Source organism: Staurois parvus, unplaced genomic scaffold, assembly GCF_062004578.1.
Source record: "Staurois parvus isolate SC_StPar_1 unplaced genomic scaffold, SC_StPar_1.0 ptg000466l, whole genome shotgun sequence".
Lineage (NCBI taxonomy): Eukaryota > Metazoa > Chordata > Amphibia > Anura > Ranidae > Staurois > Staurois parvus.
The window spans coordinates 1,632,415-1,646,124 of NW_028318262.1; the positions used below are offsets into that span (position 1 = coordinate 1,632,415).

The window sequence follows — 13,710 nt, forward strand, 5'->3', positions numbered from 1 at the left end:
ATGGTATGGAGATGCAAGGTAGCAGTGGTTGTAGTCCAAATAGGAGAATAGCCTAGGGTGGTCCTACACCTCACAGATAAAGTTCAGTGGAACTTGTCACCTTTGGAAAACAAGCATATTACTGGCTGGTTTACCAGGTGAAAATAAATAAAAGCTTGAATAAAGGAAACTAATGCAGTCACCACATCTAAGTATTAGTAAGCTTTTATGTACACATTTTTGCTCTTGAGTTTAGATAAGCTCTAACTCCTCACCCTGAATATTGTTTAACTCTAAGAAAATGAAAGGAATCCCTTGTCACAAACATTTTCAAGAATGACAGATGCGTAGTTCATTGCTGGTGTATTTTTGAGCCATATTCTGTCAATGTAAGCATGACCTTACTGGCAAGTCATAGGTGGGTGCACAAAAAGAGCAGTTTTTCTGTAGTTGTCTAGCTTTGCCTAATGCTACTTGCAGGATTTCTCTGGACACAACAAAATTTATCAATTAGTGTCTGTCCATCTGGAAACAAATGATTCTGGATCATAGTCGATTTTGGGGTGTATGCCTTTTAATGCATGTAAGCATGTCCCTTACACAGCATAAAGGTTTTTTCTAGAAAGAAAAAAAACAGCATAATTTTTTAGTTACATTCAGCTTGTGTTCCTTTTGACCTTTTTCTGAGTTGCTTTTGCAGGCACGTTGGCCCATGGGAGAAGAGAAAACCTAGTGTAAACAACTTCTCCTGTACACAAGCCCTAGTGCTGAGGCTTAAAGCAGAGCATGCATGACTTTTTGGTGCCTTTGAGAAAGAGCTGCAGTAATCTGAAGCTAAGTTGCATGTGCTATTCAGTGCACTTGCTAATATGAAATAAAAGGAAAAGTCCCAGAAAGCAGTCAGCACACAGGCTCCATTTTTTGCTTCTTAAAGATGCCCGTCTGCTCCTAGATTTAACTGATTAGCTCTTGATGACTGCTTGTATATCAGGCCTATGTGTTACTTCTCACTAGCAAAAAACAGATCTGATGGGGCTTGATAAAATATTACAAATCTCTAGTGAAACATCATAGTGTCTGATTGTGGCCCAGTTTGGATTGCTCAGTCCTTGATTGCATTTTCAGTAATAGCAAAACAGTGACATTGCATGTGTTGTAAAAAGTGGTATCATTTGATTATTAAAGGGGTTAAAAAAATAGAGTAAGGCATGGATCAGATGCCTAGAAGATAGATCACTGACAATATGGAACTTCAGAGCTTTTATCAGTAAATGGTTACGGCTGTAAAATTAATAATTAGTTTTCCATATTTGTGCATTCAGTCTGTCAATCGAGCAAAGTAAGCTCTGTGTTTTAGGTGTTCTCTCATTTGCTTCCCCTTCTTCATTCCCCTTGCCTTCCCCTACCTTCCAAACCTCTAACCTTCTTCAGATGGTTTTGCCATGTGTCACTACCTTTGCAAAGGCAGTGCTCATAAACTACACTAGTGATATCTTATGTTTATTATCATACACAGATTCTGTTTTCTGTTTCTGAGTTATTTGTTGTTTTTTTCTTTATTTTTTTCTCCTCCCCCCCTCATTTGCTCATGTCTTGGTTGGCGTTTGGTGGTGTATAACCGTGATTGCGTTGCCTTAGCAATAACAATTGGTCGTCTTGGTTACGTTTGTCCTCAAGAGGTGGCCCCCATGCTACAGCAGTTTATAAGACCCTGGTGTGTATTCTTCAATCTTTTTTTAAATCATTTCTCTTCATGTTTTCTTTATAGTTCACATCTTTTGGATTTTTTTATTTTTTTTTTTCTTCGTCAGTTATTACATGAAGTCATTTGTCAACAATGTGACTAATCTTGTCCTAGGTTTCGTCACTTTTTTTTTTCCTTTCAAACATTGTCATGTAAACTGTTACCTATTTCTTTGTTGTGGCTAACTAATTGATGATGCATGGGAGCATGGGATAAGATTGTCACATGCTTGCTGTGTCTAGAGCTTGTTGTATATCAAGTTTACCTGTAGTCTAGACATTGGAGGGAGCCATTTTGTGGATGTTGCCTCCTTTCTGAACTAGAAACTAGTGATCTCAATGTTAAAATACATTCTTCAACCCTCTCCCATGCGTAAACTACAGGTACACTTAAAGCGGCATCAATTGTGAATTGATAGAAATGATGCATGCATATATTCTGCACGCCAATGAGTTATGTCTTACAATACATTAGTTACATTGGCGACTTTCCTGAAATGTATTTTTTGTGGTATATGGCAGATTTAAATATACAGCTGTTTTTATTTTGCTACATTAAAGATATTTTAAGGCAGTGGTCCATACTGTGGGGACTTTTGTTAAAAAGAGGACATACACAGGCAGATGGAGCCACCTTAGATTCCTCTTCTTTGTCTGGCTGCCACATGTACAACAGGTTAGACAATCAATGCTGATGGCCAAATATGATAAATAGTCAATACGTAGTCAAAATTTACTTGGGTCACACATGCCAGATCATCTCTCTCCATGTTCAGATGATGTCCCAACAGGTAAAGGTCAATTGCAGCTGAAGTGTGCTGGGTATTGGTAGAGTAGGGGTTAAATTATCCTACTCTACAGATTCTGTATGTGAATGGACATTTCAATAGTGCCTTATAGTGTGTGAGATTTGCGATACCATTTTACTTTTCTTTTGTTTTGTTTTTTCCCTTTAGCCTGTTAAATGTATTTTTCTGAAAATTAAAAGAAAACACCAGCACTTCAGCATCTTTGCATTTAGAGTTTTAACACTTGCTTCTATATCTTTCATATTATGGTAAAGTTGAGGGTAGTGTAACTTGTCTGGGATTTCCTTAGGTGTACATCATTACGAAACATCCGGGACAATGAGGAGAAAGATTCTGCTTTTCGTGGAATTTGTACTATGATCAGTGTTAATCCTGGAGGTGTTGTTCAGGTAAAAATGGCCTTGAATTTTTTATATTTTTTTTTTATTGTTGCATCTAAAAATTTTGACATTTATCTTATCATTCCTGTGTACACTTCTAACAGAGCAAAAACATGCTCCTCACTTTAGTTATCCGTTCTTTGATCTATAGTATTAAGTTGTATATATTTTTATTATGGGATTGGACAGGTATACTATAGTTTTCATAAATGTTTCTAAAAGAAAACGTCATTCGCCAAAGTAGTACTTGGATATTGATCTCATTTTTATAATTTTCAGGATTTTATATTTTTCTGTGATGCTGTTGCATCGTGGATTAATCCAAAGGAAGATCTTCGGGACATGTTCTGTAAGGTATTACACAAACTTCAGTTCTAATTTTTCCAAATTATTGACAAGACTCTTCTGGACTTTTAATATCCTAGTTTGTTTTAATTCTGTTACTGTACAGCACTGCAGTTTAACACTGTTACGGAACAGATGGATAGTAGAGTTATTTCATGTGCTGGAAATGTAGTTACCACTCACCATTTTTTGATTGGCATTATTTAAATTTTGTATTTTCTTTCTGTGTATTGCCTATAGAATCCAGTGGTGCTGTAAAGAGTACTTTTCCTTATTGGCTCTTTAAGAAGAGCAAAAATATTTCTCTCTAATGTAATTTAATACCAGAATTTTTAAGGGGCAAACACTCTCCAATGCTCTGGAGCTGCTATATTTGGTAGCTTCAGATAACATAGAGAAGCCATCGTTTCATCTTTTTCCTCACAATTGTTTACTGAGAAGCGGTGAACCCAGTATTAAGATGTCACATGATCAGGAAACTGCAGGTTGACAGGTTGGATATGGAATCTGCATAATGATGTGGATGGGGCCACCAAAATATAATACAGAATATTATGTTTACATATATTCAAGCTAGTGAACAGAGGGGACTAATGGTGTTTTAGCCAAGGCATGTATTCAGCTGCTTCGTTTTGATTCTGCAGTCTAAGGCAATGAAATTTGATTTTCTTTGTAGATTCTTCACGGATTTAAAAACCAAGTAGGGGATGAAAATTGGAGACGCTTTTCAGACCAGTTTCCACTTCCGCTTAAAGAACGTCTTGCAGCATACTATGGAGTTTAACCTAGATGTGCTCTAGCTGCAGTCTCACCGTTAGGGGTAAGTAGCATTGCAAAATGGTATATAATGTTCTAGCAATTCCTGCCTCTACTAATGTTAAATTTGATCTTAATCTACTAGCTCTTTGGTTGCTTTGTAAGACTTAGTTGTAAAGGCTCAAGGTTTTTTTTACCTTTATGAATTTTATACCTCCCATCATACTTACCTGAGCTCCCTCTCAATCCAGCGATGTGCGCAAGAGCAGTGGCTCTCCGGAGACTCTTCCTCCTCTTTGGCTGAGACAGCAGTAGGAGGTATTGGCTCCCACTACTGTCAGTCACAGCCAGTGAGCCAGTGTAGAGCGAGCGATTGCAGGGCCCAGCCATGTTAGTGTGTGAATGGACACAGATAGCAGTGGCTTGGGAGATCCCATAACATGCTGCTTGCTGTGTGGGCAGGAGGGAGGCACCAGGAGCACTTGCGGGGGACCCCAGAATAGGAGGATTGGAACTGCTATGTGTATAACCCACTGCACAGAGCAGTAAGTATGATATGTTTGCTTACCTGAGCCCCATCACGTTCCTCCTCAGAGGGCTGATCGATAGCAGCTGGAGCCATTGTCTTCTACTGCTGTCAGTCAAACTCTGGTGAGGGGTTGGGCTGTTCCCTGCTGTCTGTGCCTATAGACACAGGCAGCAAGGCTCAGGAGCAAGTGCCCCCATAAGAAGCAGCACCGGACGAAGAGGAGCCAAATGCGCCCTCGGGGGACCTGAGAAAAGGAGGTTTGAGGCTGTTGTGTGCAAAACCATTGCACAGAGTAGGTAAGTATAACATATTTGTTCTTTTAATTAAAAATAAAATGACTCTTTACAATCACTTTGCGATAATCCTTTCCTCTGAGGAACCTAAAGATTGCCATTTGTAGCCTCCCCCTCTGAGAGATATGTACTTGGCTGACCACTTGTTTGTTTAATCTAGTTCACAAATCCAAAACAAATATTGTAGATAAGGGATTTTGACTTTATTCTGACTAGCTATGCATAATTGTTTTAGGTCAGTGATTCAGAAAGTATTGAGAGTCGGTATACTAGCCAGGTAATTACCTTTTTCTAGGAGATCCATATTGGCAGCAACAATATTTCCTTTTGAGAAAAGTTTCAGCATAAAGGTGTTCTAAAGCTTTAAGGTTTTTCACTTTAATGCATTCTCTGCATGAAGGTAAAACAAAAAAACTGTGTCCATGACCTCCATCTCCCCCTTATACTTACCTGAGCCGATTTCATTCCAGCCCTGTGCCTGAGAGCAGCAGCTCTCTCCCTCCTCACAGGGCAGATAGCAGCGGGAAGCTCCTATCAAATCCTGTGATATGGGGTCTGGGTTGAGCCCTGCTGTTTGTGTCTAGGGATGCAGGCAGCACAGCTCAGGAACGAGCATGCATAAGTCTAAGTGCCCCCATAGGAGGTGGCTTCCTATGGGGGCACTTACCAAAGAGGAGCCAGAAGCTCCTGTGGGGGACCCCAGAGGAGTAGGATAAGGCTGCTTTGTGCAAAACCATTGCACAGAGCAGATGAATAGAAAATGTTTGTTTAAAAAAAAATATATATATATATTTTTTTTTTTTTGCATTTTTCCAGTTGACTATTGTAAAGGGTTCTTAAATTTTTTTTAGATATGGGGTTACAAAACTAGGGGTGGGTTTTAAATGTTTTGGCAATTCAGGCTTCAACTAAAATTCGAGCTAGGCATGATCAGATTTACTCACTGAATGGATCTATTTTTAAGGTTGCCCCACACTTATCTCTTAAGCATTTATTGTAGATCCTATCTGTAAGTGTGTGGTTTTGCAGACCCAATGTTGTATAACGCCAGGTGACAAAACCTAAATTGCTTTAAAAAGCTTGTTCACTTATGTATATTAATTTTTTTTTCAATTTTTTTTTTTTCCCCTCTCATAGGTCCTTCGGTCTGGGAGACAGCGGGGGAGCCTCTGCACCCAGGGAAAAAAGCTACCCTTTAAGAGGGGGGAAGGGCATACCAGTAGGAAACACAGTACAATCCCAAAGCCTACTGGGAGGGGCGGGAGGGAGGTGTTGCCGTCACTGTATTAAGTCGATGTTGGGAAACGTTTAAACCGTCTGGAGCCTTTGTGGGTGGAAATATGTCTCCTTTACAATTCTGCACTGGATGTGAAGAAGCAAATTCTCATCGCCAAACAGCACATTCTGGTATATGGGGAATTGTACTTGAGTACCTTTATAATTGAACTCTAGAGGGTTAAGTAAGAAGAAACTAATTTTTGCACACTTCAGAGGAAATCTTAAGAATGGGGGATTATAGCAGTAAATGGCATTTATTTTAAAGCAAAAGGGTTGCCTAACTATCCCACTAATTGGGAATTTTCTGTGTTTGCATGTTAATGAAGACATAAATAGATGAAGTTGGCAAAGTTAAACACAGCTTGCTGCGCATATTAAGAGCAGATAATTGCAGTCTGCACTTCAAATGCCTGTGAAATAAGTTAAGATCTACTGCATAAATTGATGTCCACCAAAATGCCAAATTTAGTATTTTTTTTTTTATATTATTTATTTTTTTTTTCTCTTCAGGAGGGGAAGGAACAAGTAAAGAAAAAACTCCTTATTTTAGTTTACGAAGAACCTTTAATATAAGTATATATTTTTTTAAGAATCACTCCTTTGCTGAATGATAATTTGCAATTTTTTTTGGCAGCAATCGTCAAACAATAGACCAAGGCATATTGTTTCTTCCAGTTTAGAGGAGAGTATGAACTTTTTTTGCACCAGTGTCGTGAGGGTTTTCCTTCTCCCAGGGCATGCAGTCCAGGATTCTTGTAGTGGTTAAAAATGAATAATTTTTAGTGGGGTTAAGTTTGTATCACATAGTAAGGTAGGCCAACATTACCTGTATGCGCCCCCCCTTTTTTTTTTTTTTTTTGCGGTTAATTCATTAAGATTCACCCTGCATCCATATTGTCTGTTTTAGGTATCATAGATGATTGCTTTAAGTGCTACAAAATACGGTTAAACCTTTTGTTTGTCAGCAGGGTCTACCTCACTGCCCTGCAAGTCTCATTGTTGGGGAAGGGAGGGTTAAATGAGAATCTCCAGCATCTGTTAGGAAAAAAAATAAACTTCATATAGCAACATGATATGGAAAGCTGGTTGAATTGTGCAAAAACCTGTTTGCCTTTGTGCTATCAGTGTGATGTGCTTTCTGCATGATTAAGTACTAGTGATTACTAAAAGTTACACGGAGTAAGATCAATTTAGATGGCGCATACTGAAAACTTTAGACAACAAGTTAATTGCTATAATTTTGTATTCATTGACACTTCACAACATATTACCCATCATAAGTTTTTTCATATGTTTTTTGTCAAAGCATGATCATAAAGCATTGATTTTGTAGATGTGATGCAGGGTATATGCACTGTATCAATGGCGCATGTTGGTGGCCCTATGTACCCTGAGCTGAAATATTTGGGGTACAAGTTAAAAAGCTACAGAATGAATGTTGGGTTCTGGTTCCTCTTTACATCCCCTAATTAATTTGTCCAGCTCTTTTGTTGCTTCCCCCCCTCATTTGTATTCCTGTGAATAAACCCTTATTAAGTTAACCTTTTATTTTTCTTTCCATGTGTATTTTCTTATGTACTGTGAATGTGAAAACTTTAACTGGCACTCTTTAATAGAAGTGCCGATGTAAAAGTGCAAGTCTTTAATAATTCAAGTCGCCTCAAAGGTATCCCATGATGATGAAGAAAAGTAACTGACTTAAACTCTGCCGGTCAGAGCCGAAACAGACAGTTTTCAACTTTCTTAGAGCAGATTCTAAAAACTTGCAATGTTAAGCCATAACCATTTTAGTAAAATATTTACTTTGCCCTGAACTCGTTTTGCAATTAAAACATTTAAATACATTTAGTAAGAAATGTTCTTTACTTTGCATGGTTTTATGAATATCTATTGCTTGAAATGGTAACTGAGGACAGGTGGGCTAAAAAGAAAATTAATTTAAGTGGGGTGCTGGGAAGCATTTAGTCTTGCTGTGGCAAATCTTTGGCAAGTAAAAACATTTATTTTATATCTTGAAAAGTGATGGAAAATGCTGTAAGGGAATCAAAGGCTTAGAAAGCAAAACTTTCCCCTTTCTTTCATATTTTGATAAACAAAAAAGTGCATTTGTGTTTTAAAAAACATGGTGAATGCTGTTAATTTACCTAATAAATTATTGGTATTAATAATGCTGCTAAGGTAGTAATCTAATAAAATGTAAACGTTTGCCAACTCAACCCAACTTGTTTCTTTGGCAAATTTTCAGTTTTTCAGTGCTTAAGTTCTCATTGTCTCTAAATGGCAGCACAAAGTTGTTTTTGTTTATTACTGGTACTGGTTAGCATTAAAGTGTAACTAAAGGAAAAACTGTTTTAGTTTTGGATAGAGTGGAGAGGGATTAAAACACCTGTCCTTTTTTATTGCTTGGTTGACATCAGAACATTAATAGAGAGGAAATCTTCCAATGAGGGGTGATAGTTCTGATGACACACCAGAATTCCCTCATTTGGGGGGGGTTTATTTCCTCATGTTCTGTTTTACCTATGGGACAGGAAGTGAAGTAAAATGTCTCCTCTGGGGCATAGATTGCAAAAACAGGGGTTATAACCCTCTTGTGCACTATCCAAAACAGTTTTTTTTTCTTTAGTTACAGTTTAGCCATTTACTATTTTACAGACGTTCTTACTTGATTTGATTGCCAGAGATAATTTTTTCATTGTAGATCTTGAGTTGTGACAAGCTAAATGTATAGCCATTATAATTTGTAGCTTACGTATTTTTAGATGTATTGACAGTTGTCCATTGCAATTAATTTGATTTGTCACAAAACTTTGCCAGCATAAGAACGTTATTATAAAACCATTCAAATGCAAAATTTTTCCAAAACGAGTTTTTTTTTTTTTTTTTTTTTTTTTTTTTTAAACCTGTTTTAATTCACGTACAAGCCATGTTTGACACTGTAAAACCAGTCTTTCCATCTTGATGGTTACAGGAGACAGGGTTTCCTTTTTAGTTGTGTTTTTGTTCTATTAATTGTTCGATTCTTGCATCATGGGATATTTAAAAGCATCTTACTATTGTGGTCTCGTTTTGACAGTTTTTGAATGTCAGTGGAATGTTTATAGAATTGTGGGTCTTTGTCTTGTTACATTCCAGTGTTTTCTGCCTCTTGGCATGCTAAAAGCACGGCTTACAACTGTCTGTCTTTCACACTGAATAAAAGTGCTGTTAGAGTGCTAAACTACAGAAATAGCCGCTGCTATGTGATGTAGATTCTCTACTTGAATATTTTTATGTTGTAGGAACCTCAGGAGGTCTGTGTTTACTGTTTTTATATCTACCTTCTCTTTCCTGTTTGAGCTTCCCTGTTTTGAAGGACTCTAACAATGATCAAAACTGCCCATCAACCTAAGTTGGTAACAGAAATTGAACACTTTAAATCCATGCACATTCTTCAGTTGTCATGTAGGAAGGACCTATCTTGGGAATCTCACTTTAGTGCTGTAGTTAAAGGCTGAGACCATCCACAGCTGAATTACAGATAGATTCTGGTGGGTTGAATCATCTCCAGGTTTCTAACATCTCACTGGGGAGTACCTGCTTGATCTCCCCAGAACAAAGCTTTTTCATTGCTGTCATTGCAAAGGGTCTAGCCCCTCCTTCTGCATTCTTTGTGCAATATACAGTATACTTTTAATTTCATTTGTGGGGAAGTGACATCCAATTTATATCTGCAGTGGCTAACCAAAGTAGTAAGTTAAGGAAAGAGAGCTTTACCTGGGAGTCCCCAAGGGATGCCTGAACCCAAAGGGGTCAGCGCATTGGAATCCAACATAAATTGAAATGTTTTAATAAGAGTTAAATATTTTACATTGGATCATATTAACAGAATTTTTAAGCACTTCTCATTTAAGCCCAATGACATAAGTTTTGGGGATGAGCCAGTATAAGTCATGCCACTAGTCTTAAATTAAAAGGTTGCCTTCTCTAGTACAGCTTATGAAATGCTGCTTTTATTTTGCATGTATAGAACAGATGATTTAAGCATTTAATTAGTCAAAAATCCATGTTCTTGAGCCCAGAAATGCGCAGAGTAGATGTAAAGGTTTGTGCTAGCATTTCCAGTTAGATCCTTCTCTGTTCTCAGCTCTCTTATAGTTACTAAGCGCTAAGGACCCAATAACCTAGGGTGTAAGTGATCAAGATGAAAATATTAGATTGTGTTTTGTCATATAATGAAGCAGCTCAGTTTTTCTTGATTTGTAAAAAAGAACTATACAGACTAAAGTTATCCAGCAATTTACACTAGCATAATTGGATTTTTTTTCTCCATTTAGATGAGAAACCACAAAATATATTTTTTGACAAAAGGGTATTTCTGGTATTGGAAGGATAGACCTTGCATATAATTCACTATCAACTTTTTATGTTGCCACCCTCTACACACAGCTGCCAGTGAAAGAACTGCTACTAGTGGGGGAAGTACACAGCTAAAACTCTCTGGAAAGGTGAAGGAAGGATGACCTATTACCTAATGGTCATGTGCCCAGGGTTGCATTCTGGTTAAATGCTTAATTATATATATGTGAGCCACTGTCGGTTTGTGAACCAAACCCAAAATTGTGGGGAAGCTGAAAAATGCGCTAAAACATTTATAGGCTTTTAAAATTCCATTATTTGCATATTTCCAAGGATTTTTTTCTTAAATGCATGCATGAAAGCCGTAATAATCATAAAAGATGTTGTTTTTCAGAAAATAGATAGCAAGACTTCATATGAAAACGAGCTGCACTGCATATTATTGCTTTTGCAGTAGACAGTCCTGAAGAACAGTGGTGTGCTATAATCTATACAAACCAAGAAAAGTAGTTCTCATTAGGGCTTATGTAATGGGCCATGTAAAGCCCACCTTCAGACACAAATGATCTTGCTGGGGTTAAAACATGCAAACATCTCTTTGCCTCAGAATCAAACTTCCTTCTTGCAGGCTTTCTTCTACATCTGTAAAATCTGCTTGTTTACATTCTGGGATTAGTACAGCTTTCATTGTACTTCCGGTTCTGTATGAATGTAAGCTCGGCCCTAGCATTGCCTTTGTGTTAAAGCCCATGGCCTTTCCTCCCCACTTCATTCAGTCCATTTGCAAACCACATGGCCCCATGCTTCATTTTGTGAATGGCCAGGAGGAGGTAAATATACCTCTTTAGCACTGGCGTCTAAGAGACCTGCAGCTCTTTAATCTAAGCTAAGCACAGGTAATGTAGGAGCTGTACTAATTTGGACACGCAAGCAGATTTGATGGATTTATACAAAACTTGGGCTGCTTTTTTACAGAAAGTTTTACTGCTTTAACCCTAGGAAGGTTGTTGTTCCAGGAGTTGGGCTTTAGAGAGGGTCAGATAGCCCTTCTGATCTCCATGAACGTTTGTAGCTACAGGATTTTTTAAATGCTTAACTGTAGGAAAATTATAAAGTACACAGTTCACATACCTTTTGCATACATTGTTTTACATGCAATTCTGTTCATTCAGTCTGAGATTTACACAGCCCAGCCAAAATGTGAAGCCAGGTGGGTAATCTGATTTTTTTTTTTTTCTTTTCTGCATTTAAACAATACAACTTAGTCAGCTCCTTAACTCAAGCATGTGATTAACAGTGAAGGAGCCACAGCAGACTGGTATGCTTATTCCTCTGCTCACGGTGCTTTCTCCTCCACTCACCCTGTTTTTTTACCAACATTGTGCTGTGCAGAACACCTGATCATGTACTAGCTCTGCCCCTGTTCTGCTGTCCTATAGAGTCCAGTCATCCCTATAGTTACCTTCATTGAATACCCCCTGCTTGATTTAGACTGGGTAGTAGGCAGCCCATCAGACAGGTTCTAAACATTAGTCTACTCAAGCACATTAAATGCTGATTGGATGCTCTAGAGCAGTGCACCCATTACTGTTTACATCTATTTTGAGATTTAAAAAAAGTAACCAAACTGAATTAATAAATGACACCTGCACCTGGTAGATGGCTACTTTGGAGGTGATTCCACAACATGAAAATAGTATGTATGTGTGTTATGTGTACTTTTCTTCACAATATTGAGTTTGTCATTTGTGTGGTCATTTTGTGAAAGCAAGACAAGCATGTTTCATTGTGCATCATTTCCAAATGTCACAGCTACTACTCTTCTCTATGTATTGCTCGCTAATGGGGAAAAAAAACTTAGCCTTGGAAGTGGTTCTTAAGGTTTATTTTTCTAGAACCAAGCATATTTTGTGCTTTTAGGTGAATGTTACTAATTCATAAATCAGAATGTTTTTCAAGATTCCCAGAAACCTGTTTGTTCTCAGGGTCCGAAGGACAAATTTGAGGACCACTGCTTTGGGTGGGGTGGGGGTACTTACAGCACTAAATTTGGAATAGATAGCCATCAGTAATAGAATCTCTAGCACTGTGATTTCTGAACAGTTCAATCAGCCATGTGAGAAAACAATCAAATGTAATATTTTTATAAAGCAATATGCACATATACATAAAGAAGAATTTGGGGTCGATGTTCCCATGAAAAACATCCACTGTATTGCTTTGTTACAAGCAGATGTCTTTCTGCTGGCAACTTAGGTTGAGAGCATTTCTGAATGAAAGCTTTATATTCAATTTCTTTACCTTACCCTAGAAGATGTTAATTTTTAGACTTGTATCCTCATGCTACGTAACCGTCTAATACAGGTATAGGGCAACCTGTGGCTGTCCAGCATTGAAGATGCAAACAGGATGTGCATGTAGTGGTGGCTCAATAGCTGGAGAGCCAAAGGCTTCCTTTTGCCGGTCTATTCAACTGAGTGATATTTCTCAAGTTTGCCTATGATTATTGAACTACACTTTAAATAAAAGAAAAAAATAAATATGGTTTTAGTTTTTGATAAGCTGCTGAATTTTAAACATTTTTGGGGCCACCAAATATTTTGGATCATGCAGAGAATATATATATTGTACTGTAGTAATTTTGTATTTACATTTGTATGATGTGATAATAGATGTGAATGTTAATCACTGCTTGGCTGTGTTAATAAAATTGTTTAAGTACAAACTGACATGGGTTTTTTTGTCTAACATACTCATTTATAAAGTATGTATCATATATTCACAATAAGATAGGAAGACAAGGCTTTAAAGTTCTCCTGATTTAAAGTGGATCTATAAGCAATTTTTTTTCATTTTGGATAAAGGAAGGGAGGGTATAACGCCTGTCAATTTGTTTGCCATCTAAATCCCATTGGGGAGATTTCCCTTCACTTGTCCCATAGCCAAACGAGGAAGTATGGAAATCCCTGAAAATTAAGGGAATCTCTTGGGCCCACAGGTCATCAGAACAAGTGTCCCCATTGGAAGATTTCCCCTATATTCCTGCTCTAGGGACAACCCAAAATTTGAGATTTTCTTTTACTTTCAGTGATAATGATAAACCGTGCAAATGGTAAAAGGCACTAGCCCTTTAAATACTTATGGAAACTCATGGTAACATATGTGAATCAAAAATACTCCCACAATAAAACATACAAAAATGATTAAAATGTCCGCATCAAGTGCAAAAAGTCTCCAATCACCATAATCTTGTGGAAAAA

The 13,710-nt window shown here is 37.6% G+C and overlaps 1 protein-coding gene across 2 annotated transcripts in view; it reads left to right on the forward strand.

The window, feature by feature from the left end:
* Positions 1 to 13,175, forward strand: part of TNPO1 (transportin 1) — a 217,033-nt gene extending 203,858 nt beyond the window's left edge. The window contains exons 20-24 of one of the 2 annotated variants that reach the window (XM_089689021.1): positions 1,618 to 1,693; positions 2,821 to 2,920; positions 3,191 to 3,265; positions 3,933 to 4,076; positions 5,972 to 13,175. In XM_089689021.1, coding sequence (XP_089545147.1) covers positions 1,618 to 1,693; positions 2,821 to 2,920; positions 3,191 to 3,265; positions 3,933 to 4,040 — 359 coding nt within the window. In that variant the 3' untranslated portion in view covers positions 4,041 to 4,076; positions 5,972 to 13,175. Of the gene's footprint in view, positions 1 to 1,617; positions 1,694 to 2,820; positions 2,921 to 3,190; positions 3,266 to 3,932; positions 4,077 to 5,971 lie in introns of those variants that run through there. The other variant, XR_016314853.1, reaches the window with a different exon arrangement.
* Positions 13,176 to 13,710: the final 535 nt, after the last annotated feature.